The following is a 20,728-nucleotide window of genomic DNA, read 5'->3' as shown; positions in this document are numbered from 1 at the left end:
GTCATGTTGGTTGGGACTGGTCTGCCTTCCTTTCTGAACCACTGCTTTTACAGTAATGGCATTTTCTAAAGGGTCTGAGAGACAGCTTATTGTGGTTGCATTTCAAAGATGAGATTAAGTTAAAGAGAAAACTATTTTTTTGTCTTGAATGTTTGTGATTATGTGTAAGTATGAATTAATTGAGTATCTGCCATAAAAAAAAATGTGTCCGTATATGCATGCAGAAAAAGAGTGGGAATTAAGAGATGTGATTGTGTGAAAGAGAGCAAATACAAATTTAGCTGCTGATTCACCTCCGGCCCGCCCACTTACTGTTGGCCTCAGCTGTTTTCTGTCTCAAACTGCCCTCTGTCTCAAACTATCAAAAGAGTAAGTCAAAGTGAGAATGAGAATTATGTGACTCTGACCTATTTACCTTCAAGATTACATAAACCAAGCTTCTTGAAGAAATAAAGGCTCAGTGAATAACAATGATCACATTTCGTTGTGAGCTCGTATGCGATAATCCGAGATGATCACGTCTCTGAAACAGCTGTACAGTCACAGTTTCCTTTTGAATCTGTCCCGAAAAAACCAAACCTCAAGAGTTCATTTAGTGCAGCACATTGGTCAACTCTTTGAAAAGCAAAAAAAATCAAAAGTGAAACTGCTCAACACTTCTTCAGCTGTTATATCAGACTCAAACGAAAGCCATTTGTTCATCACATCTCTCACAGTGTTGTGTTTGTTCTGTGTGTGTTTAATTTAGTGTGATGCTGGGTCAGTTAGTCAAATCAGGACAGTGACGTGGGAGACCACATGTGACCAAACGGGCGGGAAGATTCAGCTCATCGGAAGAGAATGAGAGAGCTGCAAAATGTGAGATCCGAGTACAAACAAGACGTTAGAAGAAGAGAACATTTGACTGTAAGCATGATTTTTGAATGAGAAGGAAAATGCAGAATGTATAGGACATTGAAATGGCTGGGAGGTTTTGTATGCAGGCCAGCGTCCACTGGTAAGACAGCAGGGCGGAAGTTGACAAAGCAGTTTCAGCCGGTATGAGAGAGCAAGAAGGGAGGGAGTGTGAGTGAGTGAGAGAGAGAGAGAGAAACCTCTACTGACTCAAGGAAGATGGGCTCCTTTAGAAAAACAACAGAAATAAATGTATCGACAGCAAAAGAAATGGAATTCTTGGTGTATTACTAATTATAACAGTTTGTTTTTTTTAAACCAGATGGGTCAAAATGAAAGTGCATTGGTAACCATTGAATGAGTCTGAATCTTCGTCTCTTGGTAGGAAAACACCGCATCATTTGGTACCGAAGGTTATGGTTTGTTTGTGTTTTTTTTTTTTTTTTTCGAGTTCTGTCTTCCTATAAATCAAGTAAGTGACAGTATTCGAGTACAAATATTTTTGTCTTTACATTTTACTCAATGTCGTATTTTGCCAGTGTTTTGGATTTAGTTGTTGACATGTTTCAAAGTTGTAGTCATTTATGTTATAGGGCGAAAATATATTCCCGGGTATTCTCGAGCGTATGCGGTTCATCCATATATTTAAAAAGGCGTACGAAAAACTATTGGTTGTCCCTTGACCCCCCTTCATGACGTTTTTTGCTCTTATTTGTCAATTTCTCTTCATAAACCCACATAGCCACCTTTCTGTCTCAAACAGATGAATATTATCAATATTCGCGCTCCGTTAAATGCAATTAATTTACGAGATGGATTACGCATATCCTTCGACTTCATCTTCGGGATTTGAGAACTTTATTTCGAGTTGTAGGACTGAAGCTCCAAACATTAACAGGTGGGTACAGTAGCTGACCTGTATATGAGCTTTGCATAAATGTTTTTGTTTATCAGCAAATCTGATTTAATATTGTTCGCTTTGACATTTATTTATTCAATTTTGGAGATATATCATCCTGGTTTTAATATTTTTATCCTTGGTTTGGGCAGAGGTTCCTGATTGCTAACTGCTAAGTGACATGTGCTTGATAAGACCTGTGATGAGACACAAGGAAAAACGATGTTGAATCTTACTATTATCTCCGAATTATGATTTTTAGTGATTATTTATTTCGGATTGTTATAGATTTATGATTTTATTTGCATAATAGAAAATTAAAGTTGTGCAGTTGAAAATGCGTCAGCCATTTTGTGATATGGAGAGTTTTTCTATTATACATTTCCTCATTTCCTTTTGATTTAAACATATTATGAGATTAATTATTTTTTTCTTATGTTATGCAGTCATTCAAGCTTTTCTTTGGTTAATTTTATGCTATTATGTTAACTGCTTGTCAGAATTACTCTTTTGGAGAGAAAATGTGATGTGACATAGGGTTTATAATTTATTGTAACTATCACTAGAATTTATTTAATTTCAAGTTTTGGGTTTGAATGTTCAATACTGAACATTTTGACAAATCGATTCTATTACAGTAAAAATACTGATAAGCTAGAATTCATTTTTTCTAAATATACTTTAAACAAACATACAAAGTCAATGCTATTAATGAAAATATATGCTAGAAATAAAATTACACAACATTTACACACACAAAAAAATTCAATTTACTGTACAATGATATTTCTGAGTGTCTTTTCAAAGGTTGGGAAAAAGTGCCTATTGAGGTTACATAAATGTAAGAGTTTACAGGTTATTTCTGTTTGCTTGAATAAAGGGCACACACTATAAACAAAATAAAGTGAATTTTGTATAATTATCAGATTTTTCTTTTAACAGAGAGAAATTCCAAAACATCAAAATCAGGCGATTTTTAGCTGACGTCTTAGAGATTTTCTCGAATGTTCCCTTACACACAAACACGTGCACACCAGTAAGCTTGCCTTTCTTTGAAGCATCATCAGAAAAAAAGGTACTAATTTAATGTTTACATTTTTTTTTCACAACTAGATTTATACAGTCGATCGTCATAATTTTTCCTTTTTTGGTGAAAAATTAATAACAAAACATGAAGTTGTGTAAAACCTTAGCTATGTCATTTGGAATGATGTACTAAGTGATGTATAGGCAAAGATAGTCTTTGACATCATAATAATTAATTTCTCAAAATTTAATACAACAAATCATCAGCAATTAAGTGTGCACATAGCAAAGGAAATACAATAATTAGTAACAAAGTTTCATTATGTCTTTTATACTGTAATGGGTCTATAAAATATTATACAAAGTACGTTTTTTTTCCTTTCTCTGAAATATGTTAATTATACCACCGCACTTTGTAATGTTAACTATGCAATACAAAATATATGTGTGGGATTCGACTTTTGTGTTTTTTTTTTACTCTTTTTTTTTTTTTTTATTCTAACACATTTCAAAATGAAACACAGTCTCTGTGAATTAATCACATTAACAAATGAATTGGTGTTGCTTGAGAATATTAGATTATTTTGAGAAAATACATAAGTGATTTGAATTGTGATTGATTTGTCATTTTTTTGTCATCGCTGAGAACAATGAAGATGCAGAAGTGTAATCAGTAATTTCGTATGGGAGTATAAATTAAAAATTATAGTTCTAAGCTAACTTTTTCTGATGGATTTAGTTCTTGTTTATTATTACAAAATGCAAAACAGAGAATGACGTTAATGTTGACTCATATTCTTTATATCACAGGTTGCTGGATCAGTTTCTGTTACAGACCAAAAACTGTCTCTAAGCTCCATTAACTTTGTAAAATATGTACAAACATTTTTTTTTTTTTATCATAACATGCCCTCATAAATGCATGCATTCTGTAGAATGTGAACTGAAAATTTAAATATGTAAAAAGTGGGTGACATAGCCTAGCTTATATGTAAATAAAACTTTTGAAATTGTATTCATCATACCTCTTTCGGTCTGAGTGGTGAATCGATTATGAAAGACCTCATTTTCTATTATGTAAGTGATGTGGGGACTCAACTGACTGGTCAAAAGTTTCAAGTGTGATTTTATAACTCACGGGTAGCAAACGCAAGAATTCTCTGTGATGTGGGTTTTGGTAGGCCTCCGGTGTTAATTATTTGGTGACATTCCTGCAGCCACTTACATATAACATAATATATGTCTGCAAAAAATGAGTGACTTTCGGTTTAATCCCTCTGTTAGGATTTTATAGTTTTGATGTGACACTTACCGCTCCATATCCTGAAGATGAACTCACGAGTTTTTCAAAACTATTAGAATCAATGGCCCAGCTGTCTCTGCGTTATCAAACTCTGCTTATTCATCGACAGGCTTTGCAAAATACTTCATGCCCTATAGTTATAAATATATATGTATATATAAATATATATCAAATATAATTAAAATCGTTCGTACTTGGAACGTAGTGTAATAAAGACAGACTGGATATTTCAAACTTCCTCATTATGCAGATTCCGCGCCTTTTGTCTAGTTTTCTAATAGAAACGGTAATTTTCTGCAGGTTTTTTATTTCATTTTTCAATTTAATTCCTTCTCTATGGAAGGACTCAATCAGTCAGGTGACGCTGACGTCAGCAGACTCCTCCTGCAGGGGAATCCCCTCATAGCAAGCTCCACGCTGGAGTTTTTAGTTTGAAGCCAGTTTGTGGGTGCGCGCGTTGTTTTGGTTTGATTTGGGTTTTGTGCGAGACACTCGCAACTCCTCACGGCAAGACTCTTACAAGAGCAACGAAAAACTGTTTGGGGAAAGGAGGTCGGTGAAGTGAATTTTTGCAAGGTAAAAGAGAAACCATTATGCGGATTCCTAATGTTAGAACATAAATTCTTTCTCCGTCAAGTGTTTGAAGTGCATTAAAATCAGGATTTGAACGTAATACAATATTACTGAATGCGTGCAGATATTGTTATTTTAACTAGCTGACGTTGGTGCGATCAAAATTGGTTAATTTTAAAAACAAAACTAATGAATTAACATGAACTGAAACTCAGAGGCCAGTCGCCTCTTTAGACGTTATAGAAACTAGCTAGTTAGCTAGCAAACAGACGAAATTTTTAAAATGTGCTTTTACTGTTACTGTCTTTTGGAACTTTGTATTTAATATCCAAGTATTTCCCCCTTTAACAGTATCTACAAATGCGCGTTTAGTTTTAGAAGCAAATTGGCAGACGTTAACGTAACTTAGTTGGCCAAGTGATGTTTTTGCAACTTGGCTCTCAGAGGTTCCTTTCTGAGTTTTTTTTTCTGAGCCTAAAATCGCCCTTAGAACTTCAAATATTTCCAAACGTGATTTGGTTGTTTAATATGAAAATTATCGCTTTTCGCAAAAAGACAACATTGCCGGCTGAACCGTTTTAATAATATCGTGCGATTGTGAGGTGTTGTATTTATATATATATATATATATATATATATATATATATATATATATATATATATATATATATATATATATATATATATATATATATATAATATTTTCCCTGAAGCGCTGAGCTGACTGAAAGTTTTGTTATCTGTAGTATATCCGCGAGTCTAATACAGGCCATGGAAGAAAGTCAAGAATTTGCTGAACTGTGGCAGCGAAACCTCATGTAAGTTTTATGCTGGTTGCAGGCTATATTATTTCAGGTTTCTGGAATCATATCTGAGTATTTATTTATTTTTTGTTGGTCAAGATCCATTGAACTTGTCATTGTGCGTCAGTACTCTGCAGTGTGTATTGTGTGTAATAATACTGATAAGCTAGGAATTCTCTTTCTTCCAATTTGTGTTTCAGTTCCTCTCCGGATGGAGGCACTGGCTGGGACTTAATCAATGATGAGGTATCAAAAAATAAATAAAGCATGTATATGCACACACATACCATACTCACATTCAATTCTGGACTTTTATGTGCTTCAGCAGTATCTTTCAGGCTCTTTCGACCTGAATATATTTGGAGATGTGGTGAATGAACAGCCACAGTCCTCCACCTCCCCTCCGACCGCCTCTGTTCCTGTTGCCACTGATTATCCTGGGGAACATGGCTTCAAACTGGGCTTCCCGCAATCTGGCACCGCCAAGTCTGTCACCTGCACGGTAAGTTAAAAATACATATGCACACATACATCCACGCAAACAGTACTCAACTCACATAAAAAAAAAGACATTTGAGTTTCCTCGATCACTCCTATAGTTCCTCTCATCCCACATTATATGGAACGTTGCCAGGATATCACCAGACTTCATTCATTCTCCATCACCTCCTTCGTTCCTTGTCCCAGGTCCCGACCATACCCATCTTCTGTGTATTTGCCACTCAGGTTTAGAGAGCTGTTGTGGTCATTCAGCATGACAATCTAACATCTGGAGTGGGCAAATAAGAAATTGAATTTGGCTGTTTCTAATTGAATTGTCCGCATACATGAATAGGCATGTTCTCATGTGGAGCGCCAAACAGTTCTCCAGTAGCTTGCTTTTTTTTTTTTTAATTGCCTGCCACACCCAACCCACTCCCCACTAAATCTTTCATCTGTTGTGCTTTTTTTTGGTTCAGACCTTTCATATCCTATTTAGACTATAAGCTATTATGTCACACAACCCTACATAAGTGGTTTGGAGAATGGATTGAAACATGTCGATTCAAATGGCATAAAGTTATTAGAAGTTCATCATGTATTTATTTCAAGAGGTTGCATAAAGAAATGGCTGTGTGATTGGTGTACATTTACACTTACGCATTTAGTAGGGGCAAATCTACTTGAAATAGAGGAAAATAATACCTCACACAGCCAGTAACCTTCATTATGTACAATTATGTTTCTTATAAGGTTAAATTAGGAAAAAGCTATAGCTCATGTAATTTGTCTGTGTATTTTAGCAGATATAGTTTTATACACACACTCTCTTGACTCTCTGGTATGTAGAAATGGGTGTTGCTCTAAGATGGCTACATGGCAAAAGATAAGATGACTGTATTTGTTGTTGGGCAAAGAAGCTTTCACACACTGCTCAGTGTACAAAACCATTCATGTTAGTAAAGAGTCATTTTTCTAGCTTGGTCTCTGTGTTTAGTCCTCTAAAATTATTTAATCTGACAGTACTTGTATTTTATTTAGTCTTATTAGTAGTGAAGTCTCCTTGGTAATTTAATTTCCACTTCTTTTTTGTCTTATTTTTTCTGAGCAGCAATGTTTTAATTAGAAAGCCTGTATCTGAGTTTGAACATGTCTGAACTTGTCTGAACATGTCCTCATAGAGCAGTGGGGGGAGGGGGAGGGGGAGGGGGAGGGGTGTCAGTTCTACAGAAACTGCAGGCTTCAAGACTCAAAGCAGGGACATTTAGCATTCAAAATTGTTCAGCTTACCCGTGTGGTTAGTTTCTTCCTGTGAAATGGAGTTTTAGAAAAGAGAGCAGAGTTTAAGTTTGTTATAGTGCAAGTCAAACTGGTGTCTTTCAGATCCAGTGATAAACTACAGGACCACACATGATCTGGATGGTAAGAGGAAAATACCATTTTAAAAGCTTGAATGTGTTTGTTTTTGTGGGTTTTTTTTAATTTATTTTTTAATCCTTTTTTGTTGAAGGTTTTTTTTTTTTTTTTGTGATGCTTGCTATTTTTTCCTGTCCTTTTTAATGTACTAGTTTTTGGTTAGATAAAATGGATATGTTTGTATATCATTATTTTGAATAATGTATACATATTTAATATGTAAATGAAAAAAAATACACGATCAACTAGATCAACTCACTGATCAACTAGTAGTTGATTATTGGAAAGCTAGTTGGCCATCTTTAACCTATCTTTTATTTTAATCAGCATTCTCAGGAACTGTAACTTAAATGCTTTGAATCCTCTATTAACTTGTGTGATTACTACAAATACTAATGACTATGACGTATTGATTTTATAATTTTTTTTTTCCACGGTGACTTTTTTGTTTATATGAATCTGATGACCTTTTCCTTTTCTTTGATTTCAGTACTCGTCTGACCTGAATAAGCTCTTTTGTCAACTGGCGAAAACGTGTCCAGTTCAGATGCTGGTGGATGTTGCCCCTCCCCAGGGCTCGGTGATCAGAGCCACAGCTATATATAAGAAGTCCGAACATGTGGCTGAGGTGGTCCGTCGATGTCCCCACCATGAGAGAACCCCAGATGGCGATGGTATAGACATGCTGTTTCTCTCCAGTCTTGCCTCACAGGAAAACACCAGCCGTACTGATACAAGTTCCAATAAAAGCAATTAACAGATCTGTTTTCTCCCTGTTCAGTATTGGCTCCTCCTGCTCACCTTATCCGAGTGGAAGGAAACTCACTTGCTGTTTACAGAGAGGACGACATAACCCACAGGCACAGTGTGGCGGTTCCCTATGAAGCTCCTCAAGTCAGTCTCAGTATTTTGATCTGTAATAACATTAGACAGCAAGAGGAAATGACAAAAATTGTAAATGTATTCATCTTTGCCTGCAACACAGCTATAAGTTTCATAGTTGTAATGTCACTTTTCCTGTGCTTCTTTTTTTTGCAGCTGGGAGCAGAATGGACAACTGTTTTGTACAATTTCATGTGCAATAGCAGTTGCATGGGTGGCATGAACCGCCGACCCATCCTCACGATCATCACTCTGGAGACTCAGGAGTAAGTAGTCAATCTTTGATTCCTCTTTTAGTGAATTGTATTCCTATGTGGATACCAAGGATAATCAAATCTGCTTTAACTCTTGTCTTTCAGAGGTCAGTTGCTGGGCCGCAGGTCTTTCGAGGTGCGTGTGTGTGCGTGCCCAGGCAGAGACAGGAAAACTGAGGAGAGCAACTTCGGGAAAGACCAGGAGACCAAAACCTTGGGCAAGACCCCTTCTACCACCAAACGCAGTAAGTTTTGCATGCGTGTATGAAATAAATTCAATTTAACTGCACCTGCACTGCTCAAAAGCATTAATTTCTTCAGAATGTTATAGTAATGTGAATTTAATCTGACAGGCATGACTAAAGAATCCTCTTCATCCACACCGCGATCTGAGGGCAGTAAGAAGGCCAAACTGAGCGCGAGCAGTGATGATGAGATCTATTACCTGCCGGTGATCATGCACCTTCCTCTCTCTTCCTCCTTGAAGTTTCGTGGAAATTGTAATGAGTTTTATTGAGGGACACATTAACTAATTAAAAAAACTAAATTACCTGCTAAATGGTTGTGCCACATAATGATAGTAGGTAGTAAATTAAGCTTTGTTGAAAAGGCACTGACTATGATTGCTATTTAAAAAAAGAAAAAAACCTCTGGCAGCCTCTTGTCCTTTTAGGTCTCTATATTATCTATATTATAACTTTATATTATAACTAATATATAATATAATCTTATATTATAACTTTATTTCTTTTTAATTGATTTAATTAGTAAAAATTATTAACATCTTTTGAATTTGAAATGTATTGCAATTTGCACACATACATGTAGCAGTAAACATTCTCAAAAAAAGGGGGCAAGAGAAAGGGGAAAAAAAAAAGTCAAATTAGTTGTATTGCACAATCTTAACTGTACATAAATAATATTGCACAAAATATACATTTTGCACAGGGCCAATAATATTGAACAGTGATATTTCTCACATAAATAACAAAGTTGATTTGGTTACATTTATTATGAACCTTTTTATGATTACCTCCTTTTTTAATAAGTTTTATATAAAACACTTTAAATTTCCACTTTATGACAGGTGCTTTGTAAATAAACATACCTGCCTAGTGATTGTCCTAATCTAGCTTGTGCTTTTTAAATGGTTTTGTGTACTAGAGATGTTTGGCTAAGACCTTTAACTAAAAAGGAGTATAGTCTGTGTTTGCATGGCTTTTAAGATGATCTTTCTCTTCATGCAGGTTAGGGGAAAAGAAAGATACGAAATGCTGAAAAAGATTAATAACGGTTTGGAATTGAGCGACATGGTACCTCCAGCTGATGTGGACAAATACCTTCAAAAATTGTAAGTGATTATATCATGCCACAACTACAGCACTTTTTTTCTCAAAATCAAAAATGTTACAGCATCTGTCAACAGGGCTTATTTGACACCTTTTTTTTTTTTTTTTATAGATCCACCAAGGCCAAGAAGGATGGCCAAACACCTGAGCCTAAAAGAGGCAAAAAACTAATTGTTAAGGATGCGAAAAGTGATTCTGATTAGGATGGTGGGATGCTAAACAAAAAAAGAAATCAATAGTTACATCTTTTTTGACTGCCTTTCTTTTGCCTTTGAACAAAGCAGCTTGTCATTGGGAGCTTTTGATGAACTGTGGATCAATGATCCCTCAGTCCAGTATGTCATTTTTTTTATTTTTTTTTTTTTATCTTCTTCACTCCACCGGGACCTTTTATAAGTCAGCTGATCCAGAATGAGTAATGGCAGGGTGTTGTAGGGTTCGTACTTAATCGCACTGGAGGAGCAATACTGACCCATCATTTTGCTAACCCGATAAGTGAATGTCCAGCAGTTATTTTTAACAATGTTGGGTTTTTCCTGTTGTAGGTCACATGGTCAACATGTAGTTTCTGCTCACTGATTAGACTGTAAATTTGTCACTGACTTACTGGATGTCCACTCTGTTGAAAATGTATTAATGCCAGTATTTTGTAACCTTTTGTGTAACCAGGTTTTTTTTAAGAAGGCTATTACTAATTAGATTAAACCAGCAGAAATGTTTACAAGCCAAATAACTATTGTAAAGTTCTTGAAACAAAATGATAGTAACACTCTGTTTTGTATTTGGAATCCCTTTTTATTAGGTTAATGTCCGTTGATATTCATAAGTAAATGAAATCGACAAGAACTCAGGGCACGTTTGAGTCCTTCCTGTTAATCTTGAGAAAACTATTTGACTGTTCCAATTTGATCTATATTTTATGCTGCTTTTTTCCTGTTTGTTACTGTATACACTTTTATGCTTTAAGCATTTGTAGCAGGGGATGTTTTTTTTTTTTAAATACATTATTTAAAAAAATTGTGTCTTGATTTCTTTTTTGGCTCCAGCATTAAAGCAATGTTTGTACAATTTTAAATAATGAAGGTAAGAAATTGCATGCATGTAAGATTCATAATAAAGTAACTACATAGTGTGAACATTAACATAAAAATAACAACGGTATTGTGTCGTGTGTTATAGTGATCAGTTTTGAGATTTTAGACAATGACATTGTGCCTTGTATAGAATTTTTATTGAATCTCTCCAAATATTGTTGGCAGCAAGCAACAATTGTTGGTTTTAAGCAGCAAAGCTTCTGAAACCACAAAACCTCAAAATTTATTAGGATGGTTCCAAATCCCACCCACTAAATGTAAACACATTCTTTCAACACTAGATGGCAAGTAAGCACATTTACATTATTTTTAATAACAATCATGGGCTAGAATCAAATGTTTTTAGTGCTAGTGATGTGACGTGTGGCCAAGTGTGGTACCCCATACTCTGAATCTGTGCTCTGCATTAAACCCATCCAAATGCAAACAAACCCAGAGCAGTGTGCAACCATTTGTTGCAGTGCCTGGAGAGCAGTTGGGGTTTTGTGCCTTACTCAAGGTCGTGGCTGTTGAAGGAAGAGAGCTCTGTTCATTCACTCCCCCCACCTACAATTCCTGCATGCTCTGAGACTTGAACCTGCAACCTTTGGCCACACAACTGCCTCTTTGGCTTACATAGACATTTTCTAAAAATCATTCACTGTACTCCTAGGCATTTTTGATTTGGATGAAATGGAGAATATCATTTAGAAGCAAACCTCACAAAAATGATTGAAAGAATACAGAATAATCAAATTGTTAGTCATGCACCACAAGGACAAATTAACCTGTACAATGTGAGTACAGTGTTTAAAATTCACAAAACTTTGAACACACCAACACCAAATTGATCTGAGGATCTGTCAAACTTCATCATTTTCCAATCAAAACATCTCAACAGTTTTAAATGGATCTCATCCTTTAGATCTATTATGTCAAGTTAAAAGTAGTGTAGATTTTCATGGGAGGATGCCTCTGGCTTGACTTCTGTGGAGGACAGTGTGATCAGCGTGCGTCCATCCAGTGGTGCGAAAAGCGGGTACAACTTTTCTCTGAAATTTGCGATGAACGTAAAGATATGTGTGCGTGTCTCTATGTTATAGAAAGACAACTGTCCTTCTTCATAGTCCAGGTAGACTCCCAGCTTTTTGGGCACAAGGGACAAAGGTAGCTCAATCTCTGGTTTGGTACATGCAAAAAACTGCCGTGTACTTCTCCATATTGTCCAGAAGCCCTCAGAGGGGTTCATGGGACACCGGCCTTGCCTTTTGGAGGATTCGGTGGTCACTCCAACACGCCAGTAGCCATCATTGGCAATATCAACTTCCCAATAGTACCGACCGAAAGTGAGCCCTTCACAGCCCAGGACACACGGCCAGCTGTCAAAGCGCTGGGTACTGTACGACACTTCAGCTTCATTCAGAGCTTCCTGTACTTTCTTTTTGTCATCTGAGAGCTGCAGCCATGGGTGGTTAGTCATGGGGTCCAGTGTGATGTCCACTAAACAGGTGCAAAACAGGTGCAGAGGTAAAATTGAAAACCTTTCTTAAGCCAAAATGAACTTCATTTGCAGATGAATCATAAACTGCTGAATCAGTGATACCTGAAGCACTGTGGATCCATCTCCACACTATGGGAAAAAAATGATGAACATTACTACAACAGTGATATGATTAAAGTTTCTCACATTTAACTGTGCACCAAACAAGATAAATACATAAATCAGTACCTGAGTTTGGAATGTACTTTGGTGTCTCTGTCAAAACAAAATGTACACGATGAATTGTAAAGTATGAGCACGTCAAAAACATCACTTTTTCCTAAAAATACATTTAATATAATTAACCAAATCAGCATTTAGTCTACTGAAGGATTTAAGTTGAAGGTTCACCTGTTTTCCAGGTACGTTGTTTGTTGAGGAGCCACAGCTGTGGAACAACACCCTAAAAATAAACTGCTTATATTATTGAATGAGATTATTATACATAGTATAATATATAGGAGATAATATTTTATCCCTAATTTATAACTGTCAATAAAAAATGATTAAGCTGAATGTATAAAAATATATTAATTACAAATAAATATATAAACTATAAATAATATCTAAATAAATTATCAACATAATAATAAACATCTGCATTTGTAATAATGCTGAAACTAAATTTCTGTCTAGATCTTCAAAATACGTTGGGGCTGATCGTACCTGTCTCTAAAATGTTTCAAACTGTTTACATAAGCAGTATCTCTTGATCATGAATGTTTGTCTAGTTTATGGGTGTACACTATGGACTCTAGTTACATTTTTTTTCCTGTTTATTGATCTCTTATCTTAATCTTGTACCTGGCTGTCCTGTTTCAGTAGAGACCAAGTTATGAACTCCAAAAAAGGCAACAGAGTCAAGATTTTCTTCTTCTTCAGTTCCAGCTGCTTGAGAAACTGGGCTAATTCTTGTCTCATCACACCTAACCGCTGTACATGGGTAAAAAAAAAGAAACAATTACAAGTGCTCATAATATACTGTATATAGATTTGGCACATTACTACATCTGTCTGATGGGGTCAAACCTCCCACACAGTCTGGAGCTCTTTAGCCCATTCCATGATCATCTGCTCCATATGCTTGGCAGAATCCACCTTGTTCTCTTCCTGCTCCAACAATGCATGTCTTTCTTTTCGCCATGTGGCCTCACTGAACAACTGTTAGGAGAATATAAACAGATACAATCTTAGCAATGATCTTAAAGAAAATAATGTATGATGTTTATAAATGTATCTTTTATCCATGAACTCACATCGTCAACTTTCTTGAGCTCCTTTGCCCACTCAAGAATGAGTTTGCGGCATTGCTCCATACTATGCGGCTCTGCATGCACACTGATAATTGGGCCTTCATCTGAACTGGAGCCAGGCTAAAACACACACACACACACACACACACACACACACACACACTTAATATTTATTGTGATATTTTAGACATTAAGTGTAGACAAAAACACACCCATTACTGTCTGCATCAGCATCCCACAGTCCTTATTCCCACTCTTCAGACCCCCAAAGGGTGTTAAAGTGTGTGCATTTAATTTATTGACACTGAAACCCTACCTAACCCTTCCATGGTAAATTTCAGCAACAGGACAATGCAACCGTAATGACAGGGTGAGATGGGGTTAATTCTGTCTTATCAGTAGCTTTATGATACATGAATATGAGGCTTCTATAAAAGTGATAACCATTACCAAGCAACCTTTATAACATTAAAATGAAAAGCATTCCCAACTGATAAAAAATGCTCTTATGTTTTAAAAGTCATTAAGTAATGAAAGCATTGAATGTAACATTCATTTTTAAAAAGATTATTTTCTAAAATTGTAAAGGTAACATTTTATAATTTTGTTTTACTGAACTTTAGAATATTCTCCAACCAAAACGTTTTAGAAATACAATTTTAGAAATTGTGCTGATGTTTTAAGAAAATGATTACAGATCATTTTATATTATTGGAAGAACGCTCCTTCATAACTTTGACAGAACCTTGAGAAAAAGTTGTTCAAAGTCTGCATGGCTCATTTTTGGTGGGGTTTTTCTGTGACTAGCTTCATGGGTTTCATTGTTGCTCAGTAGGTGGCAACAAATGACTCTTTTTGAGTGAAAAATCTATAATTTTTAGGCTATAAAAAGGATCACATATTACCCTGCAGACATGTTCCACCTGCTGTTTCCACTGTGTGATAAACTTAATGCTTTCCTGCAGGCTGCGGAGATCCTTCAAGTCCTGTATAACAATAGAAAGGTGAGGTGTAATTTATTTGTAATTAGGAAAAATTGAACTTCAAAACCAGAAAAGAAAACAAACCTCTGTAAATAGTAGAGATGGGGCAAAATCCCCCTGCCTTGATTTTTTTCTTCTTAAGCAAATGGCTCAAAATCTCACCTCACCGCCTTTGATGAAAGGCTATGCTATTATTAATCTGAATATCAACAGTGTCGAGGTTAGGTGATATATCATAATATTATGTTGAATGGTTAAAAAATATGTATAAACTTTTTTTGTGTTTATTTATTAACGAGGGGTTTGTGGACACATCAAGTTTTTTTTTTTTTTTTTTGTGATGGAAAAGTTATGTATTTTATTAAGTAAAAAGATCAAATAAGACCCTTAAGGTAAGGTGCCCCCCTTAGAAATGGCACAAAAGAACCCAAGTGGCATTTTGTTACTTATTATTTTAAAATGTAATACTAATTGTAATTAATAAGGTTAGTATTTAAAATTTCCATGGATTAGATGTTCAATTCAGATATCTTTGCTTTCATTACAGCCTACTTATTTGAAATCATTAAATATGGATTCATAGTATTGCTATTATGACACATTGTCCATTAAAATATAGGCCATTAAACATGTAAATAATCAAATTTCTCTATAGAAGTCATTGAATCATTTTACCTTTTTAGATTCATCTTTTTAAAGGGATTTCTTTTTTTTATGTCTGTCATTGATTATTTAATTATTAAACTAATCCATCTGTCGGTTTACCTCTTGTCTAGGACTCTGACTGATCTTGCTGGGAACTGACTTGTGAACCTGAAGAGCTTCATCAGGAATATTCCAGCGTACAGCTCCGGTAGTTACACTCAGATCAGCTTCAGGCGCTTCGTCTTCTGTGACACACACACAAACATCTTTAATTTCGACATTTTAAAATGTGCATTATTGCTAAAATCATAGTCTATAAACTTACTTTTGCCCTTCAAGATACTCTTCATGTTGGCTGGTTTATCCCTTTTTGTTTTGATTACCTCGATCTTAAGCAGAACACAAACTATTAGCTCATCAAAAGTTAAAAAAATTCCCAGTACTAAGTAATAATTATAAATTTAATAAATGTAATTTATTATATAATTTAATATTATATTATTATTATACTATAAATATACTTGTTGAAATAAATATAAAATTATAGCTTACATATATTAATTAAATTAAAAAGATTTCATATATCTAAAATTCTGCTTACTGCTACAAATGACTGGGAAGATTAAGGATTTAAAAGTCAACACAAATATATCCCAAATGAAGGTAAAGTACATATAAGCTTTTACTTACTGATTTAAAGGTTAACTGAACTGAGGGATGGGGGGATCTCTTTCCGCCTTTTTTAAATATTAAAACATTATATTTAAATCAAATAGAATAAAGTTTACAACCCTCACCTTCAGTACTGCAGGAGCAGACCAGCTCAGAGCTTTAAGTTGCACGCTGGCAGAATCAGAGCACAAGGACCCAGTTACTCTCCTGTAGTATTATGTCATCTGAATTGTCTACACAATGAACTTTGTCTCCTCAAACCACCCTAGTCATTGACACGTGATATCTCACCTATTAAATCATGTGAACTTCTGTTAACCAAAGGAAAAGCAGAGAGGAGGGCTGTGCCATTATGAGCTTATGTAATCATGGGCTGAAAAGTATTGTAGTGCTATGACAAGGTCTAATCTTTAAAAGGCAAATGTTGCGATTTCAAGTTTTCCTTTCTCTTTGGAGTGTTACAAGCTCTTGGTGCATAAAGAAGATCTGTAAAGTTGCAAAGACTAAGTCTCAAATCCAAAGAGATATTCTTTATAAAAGTTAAGAGTCAACCACTTCTATCTAAAATGGCTTGTTTTAACACGCCCCCACATGTCTAGGTCATTGTGTGGGAAGATTTACATAACTCCGGCAAAATCTTCATGCAAAGAAAGAAGGCGTAACCAAAGACTATAGAATATGTCCCTCGTATAGTTTTGAATGGGGAAAAATGCAACGCAGGAAGCCCCGTCTTCTGAATGAAAGAGCCAATCGCACTTAGGACTGCACATGTCCACTGGCTGATCTAGCCTGAGAAATAAGCTTTTTATAATGCTATTTGAGCAAAAGTAACAACATTTATGACACACTTGCTGTCTGATTTCTTTGGTGAGTTCAAATCTGAAATTGAATCCTAAGATTAGTGAACAGTTTTGGAGAATTTGATGTTTCACCATTCAAAGAGACAGAAGTTGCACAGGGCATAGGAGAAACAATAATGTACATTATGTGGAAAATAATGTGTTTTTTCAATCTTAAACTGCATAAACAGATTTCATTGCACAAAATACATCAAATAATTAATATTAGCAACATTATATGACCCATTTAATTTCAAAGTCAAAGTTACTTATAATAAATAAATAATAATAAAGAGGAAACATACAAGCATTGCTGTGTGTTTAGCAAACTGACTTAAAAGAAATAAAGGCACACAATTTTTTTTCAGCTTCTTTATTGAGTTTTTTATCTACTAAAAATGAAATAAATAAAAATAAATTCAATATCTCTGTCAATATATTTAAATGTACTGTGAAGTTTATTCAAAGGCCAAGACCAGAAATGAATCATGTGAAACTGTTCACTTCCTGTAAGCAAGTGCAATTTTACTTGAAATAATAAATAATGAAGTAAACTGATAAATAAATACATGCTGAATATACATTTCTATATTTAACAAAACTAAAACACAATTAAACAACTGGGACAGCAACAGACATAATGAAATATGTATTGTTCACCTTTCTCACCACACCCAAATGATTGTCATTTCAAGATAACTGCATGTATCATCTGCAAGAAATGAAACCACCCTCATTATATGGTAAGTTATTAAATGACTCAAAGGGTATATCTTGTAATTCTTAATTTAAGATTTAGGCAGTAAAATGATACTATGATCAGCTTGTCCTACAGTAGATCTATTGCCAAAATCATTTACAGTAAAACATGTCTGTAAAATAATACAGTAAGAACAGTTAAGGAATAGATTAATTTGCTCATTGATTCTTTAGGGAGTCCATAATGCTCCTTTCAGTAGACCTGTTTTTAAACTTAATTTAAGAGTTATGATGGAAGAATGACTCATTAAGAATGTCAATAGGCCTTAATTATGCTACTGTTATTATTAAGTCCTAATTGTTTATGTATTCAATGTGTTTTTTGCTCCATATTCACAGGTGAGAACTCATCCATCTGTCCTTCACATTGATTTTGGTTGGTTGTGGAGCTTTAGTTTTAGATTAATGTACAGGTTCATCCTCTATCTTGGTGCATATATCCAAGATAAAAGATGATCACATTGAAGGCAGTGGCTGTGTCATGTGCGGTGGTGGTTGCATAAGCATTGAGACTTTATGTGGTATCTGTTTGTGCCCATATTTGATATCAGTACAATTTGAGGCTCAACATACAATATAACAAAGGTTAACAGACATCATGTCATTGCATGAGTATTTGAACACAACAAGTATTTTAGATTAATGCAAAAGATTATCCATGACAGAAAATTTATTAACAATCCATATGGATTTATATATATATATCCATGTGGATTGTTAATAAATTTTCTGTCATGCATAATATACAGTATATGCATTTTTTTATTTTTTTTATTTTAATAGGCAGTTCCTGCTTAAAAATGACAGCCATCCTGGACTCTGTACTACCATACCTGGGATCAAACAAGCAATGTTTTGGCTAACAGCAAAAAGTTGCAACAGGTAAGCTTCGCTAGTATGCTGTGTGATTATACAAAATGAGCTTCAGTTTCTACACAGATCTTATATGTTGGTGTGTGTTTATCTCCAACACTCGAAGAACTGTTTAAAGAGGACAGACTCACGGCCCTGGGGGAGAATTTCCACCTAAGGACACAAAGAAATGTCAAAAAAAGTCACAGTTCTGCACAGAAAAAATTGAAACAGTGAGCTGCCAGATATTATACCTGTGTTCTCATCCTGGGATAGTTCATTTTTGTAATAAACTCATCTGCCACCTTCAGGGCGACTCTCTTCTCCTCTGCATTGGCTCCATTACCTGTGCATCAGTGAAGAAAGTCAATAATGAGTGAATAAAGTATGATTTACTATTCACACAAACATGAACAAATATAGACAAACACCTTTCCAAACATAGATCTTCCCATTAGATCCATTGTCCAATATGAAGCAGTCATCTTTCTCCAGCATCTCTTGACTGAAAAGGCCTTTGTCACACAGTTTTGTCAAGGTCATTTGGCCTGTTGCATTAGACACCTGAGACAGACAATTATTCAGAGATTTATCCCTAATGTGAATAATTTTTTTCCTAACATTATTAGCCTTCAAACAGCAACAGGTTTTACAACAGACAAACCATTTGTTTGACAAAAAAAAAGGTGAGATAAAGAACATTACACCGTAAAAAGAGCTGACCTTGTAAAGGGAAGCAGAATTAGTGATGTCTGCTTCAGCGTCTGCCTCTGCTGAACTCTCCTTCAGAGCTGGGATTGGACCAAGTGCCTTTTAAATAAAAATAGAGATAGTGCTAACTATGTATGTATACATTCACCAGTGACAATACATTCAAGTGAATTTTAGGATTTCTTGTTAAAGTGAATTTTTTTTTCACGTCAGCTGCATGAACTTGAATCTGATGATCACGTTATCCAGCATTATTAAAATATTCAAAAGTGTTTGTAACCTGAACCATCTCCAGTGTTTCCTCTCCCTCTGACACATCGATGATGCGAGCTTTCCCATTCCTTTCAGTGTCTCTGATCAGCATTGCTATCTCACGCACCTTCTGTCTCTCAAACATATTGGCTTTGGATCCGCTCCATGCGACTATAGTCTGAACATAAACACACATGCATTTGCATGATAACACCAACTAAATGACTGGCCATGTTTATCCAACTAAAATACCACAGCAGCAAAATGACAGACAAAAAAAGTAACTTTAAAAAAAAACATACACACCTCTCCAAGGTCCAGTATAAAACAATCACCCTTGTTGAAGCTCCCCCAGCCGAGCTCCACCTCTCTTGCACGGATGTTTTTCTTTCCTTTGACTTGGTACAGATGTGTAACTGGGCCAGTCCTGGACCTGGCACTCTTGAATCCAGACTCCACCCCGCCTTCCTGAGACGAGAAACGAGTAGTGCATTTTTTTTTGCCATACACAAACTAAAATATAATTTATTCCTGTGATGGCAAAGCTGAATTTTCAGCATTATTACTCCAGGTCACATGATCCTCCAAGAAACATTTTGTATCATCATCAATTTTGAAATCATTTGTGCTGCTTAATATTTTTGTGGAAGCATTTTTTTCAGGGTTCTTTGCTGAATAGTTCAATACTGTTCAATAACAAAAAAAAATCTTTCTGATTTGTTGTTTTTGTTCTTTTGCTGGCCCCGTCCTCTCACCTTGTAACTGACTCCTTTAGGGAAGAGACCCATGAACTCAGGTGACTCGTATCCTTGCACCTCTCGATGTTGTACTGGGTCTCCTCCCAAGAAGCTGTCCAGTTGAGTGGCCAGCATGGCACAGGCACCCTGCTCATCCCGGGACGACTCCTCACCTTTATCAGGGAAGAAAGCCAATAATGCAAAATCTACAGGAACTGATTTTTAAGATTTTTTCCCATCCTTAATTACATATACATACATACAAAAACACACTACACACCCATCCACATGTGCAGGTCACTTCCATTCTTTCCACGGTTGCTGAGCACAATATATGCATCTCCATTGTAGAAGATTCCCCTCTGCGATGGGTCAAGGAGCACAGCCCTCATCTTCTCAACCCTCCAGACCCACAGCCCAGGCTCTCGCACTTCATGGGTAAACTGGCTCTGCGCTGCCCGCAGATTAAGCATCCTGCTAAGGTGGAGAGAAAATGTAAGGAGTGTGTGTGTGTGTGTGCACGTAGAGGTTGGG

The 20,728-nt window shown here is 35.6% G+C and overlaps 3 protein-coding genes across 8 annotated transcripts; 1 reads left to right on the top strand and 2 right to left on the bottom strand.

Moving 5' to 3' along the window:
- The first annotated feature begins 4,505 nt into the window (after positions 1–4,505).
- LOC128011372 (cellular tumor antigen p53) lies at positions 4,506–10,802 on the top strand. 4 transcript variants are annotated; one of them, XM_052593703.1, is made up of 11 exons: positions 4,506–4,697; positions 5,441–5,512; positions 5,698–5,743; positions 5,826–5,999; positions 7,884–8,067; positions 8,175–8,287; positions 8,432–8,541; positions 8,635–8,774; positions 8,883–8,980; positions 9,777–9,880; positions 9,991–10,802. In XM_052593703.1, exons 2-11 carry the CDS (start codon positions 5,466–5,468, stop codon positions 10,079–10,081), a joined length of 1,107 nt encoding a protein of 368 aa, XP_052449663.1. In that variant the 5' UTR covers positions 4,506–4,697; positions 5,441–5,465; the 3' UTR covers positions 10,082–10,802. The 4 variants fall into 4 exon arrangements, with proteins under 4 accessions (XP_052449663.1, XP_052449662.1, XP_052449677.1 ...); XM_052593702.1 differs by having other exon boundaries at positions 5,823–5,999; XM_052593717.1 differs by lacking the exons at positions 4,506–4,697; positions 5,441–5,512; positions 5,698–5,743 and adding an exon at positions 7,361–7,399 and having other exon boundaries at positions 5,879–5,999.
- A 285-nt stretch (positions 10,803–11,087) lies between these two features.
- LOC128011369 (E3 ubiquitin-protein ligase TRIM69) lies at positions 11,088–16,313 on the bottom strand. 2 transcript variants are annotated; one of them, XM_052593697.1, is made up of 11 exons: positions 16,170–16,313; positions 15,698–15,761; positions 15,493–15,617; positions 14,650–14,730; positions 13,748–13,864; positions 13,521–13,652; positions 13,296–13,424; positions 12,843–12,894; positions 12,681–12,707; positions 12,555–12,581; positions 11,088–12,451 (listed from the first exon to the last, which is right to left on the bottom strand). In XM_052593697.1, the coding sequence occupies exons 2-11, from the start codon at positions 15,720–15,722 to the stop codon at positions 11,892–11,894; spliced, it is 1,275 nt and encodes a 424-aa protein (XP_052449657.1). In that variant the 5' UTR covers positions 15,723–15,761; positions 16,170–16,313; the 3' UTR covers positions 11,088–11,891. The 2 variants fall into 2 exon arrangements, with proteins under 2 accessions (XP_052449657.1, XP_052449659.1); XM_052593699.1 differs by having other exon boundaries at positions 16,063–16,222.
- A 524-nt stretch (positions 16,314–16,837) lies between these two features.
- LOC128011368 (macrophage-capping protein-like) lies at positions 16,838–20,728 on the bottom strand. 2 transcript variants are annotated; one of them, XM_052593695.1, is made up of 8 exons: positions 20,475–20,728; positions 20,213–20,367; positions 19,764–19,925; positions 19,486–19,635; positions 19,218–19,304; positions 18,926–19,058; positions 18,749–18,840; positions 16,838–18,668 (listed from the first exon to the last, which is right to left on the bottom strand). In XM_052593695.1, the coding sequence occupies exons 1-8, from the start codon at positions 20,665–20,667 to the stop codon at positions 18,603–18,605; spliced, it is 1,038 nt and encodes a 345-aa protein (XP_052449655.1). In that variant the 5' UTR covers positions 20,668–20,728; the 3' UTR covers positions 16,838–18,602. The 2 variants fall into 2 exon arrangements, with proteins under 2 accessions (XP_052449655.1, XP_052449656.1); XM_052593696.1 differs by lacking the exon at positions 19,218–19,304.

Source organism: Carassius gibelio, chromosome A5 (genome assembly GCF_023724105.1).
Source record: "Carassius gibelio isolate Cgi1373 ecotype wild population from Czech Republic chromosome A5, carGib1.2-hapl.c, whole genome shotgun sequence".
In the NCBI taxonomy this organism is placed as follows: Eukaryota; Metazoa; Chordata; class Actinopteri; order Cypriniformes; family Cyprinidae; genus Carassius; species Carassius gibelio.
Note: the sequence above shows the minus strand (reverse complement) of the source record. Positions and strands in the feature narration are given on the sequence as shown.

Coding starts and splice junctions, on each gene's coding strand:
- LOC128011372 (XM_052593702.1), top strand. CDS start 5,466: ATGGAAGAAAGTCAAGAATTTGCTGAACTGTGGCAGCGAAACCTCAT. Junction 5,513..5,697: donor CTGTGGCAGCGAAACCTCAT/GTAAGTTTTATG, acceptor TTTGTGTTTCAG/TTCCTCTCCGGATGGAGGCA. Junction 8,068..8,174: donor GAGAACCCCAGATGGCGATG/GTATAGACATGC, acceptor CTCCCTGTTCAG/TATTGGCTCCTCCTGCTCAC.
- LOC128011369 (XM_052593697.1), bottom strand. CDS start 15,722: ATGAAGAGTATCTTGAAGGGCAAAA. Junction 15,618..15,697: donor GAGTATCTTGAAGGGCAAAA/GTAAGTTTATAG, acceptor TGTGTGTCACAG/AAGACGAAGCGCCTGAAGCT. Junction 12,582..12,680: donor AAAGTACATTCCAAACTCAG/GTACTGATTTAT, acceptor TTTTTCCCATAG/TGTGGAGATGGATCCACAGT.
- LOC128011368 (XM_052593695.1), bottom strand. CDS start 20,667: ATGCTTAATCTGCGGGCAGCGCAGAGCCAGTTTACCCATGAAGTGCGA. Junction 19,636..19,763: donor TTATACTGGACCTTGGAGAG/GTGTGTATGTTT, acceptor GTTTATGTTCAG/ACTATAGTCGCATGGAGCGG. Junction 18,669..18,748: donor ATCCCAGGATGAGAACACAG/GTATAATATCTG, acceptor TTGTGTCCTTAG/GTGGAAATTCTCCCCCAGGG.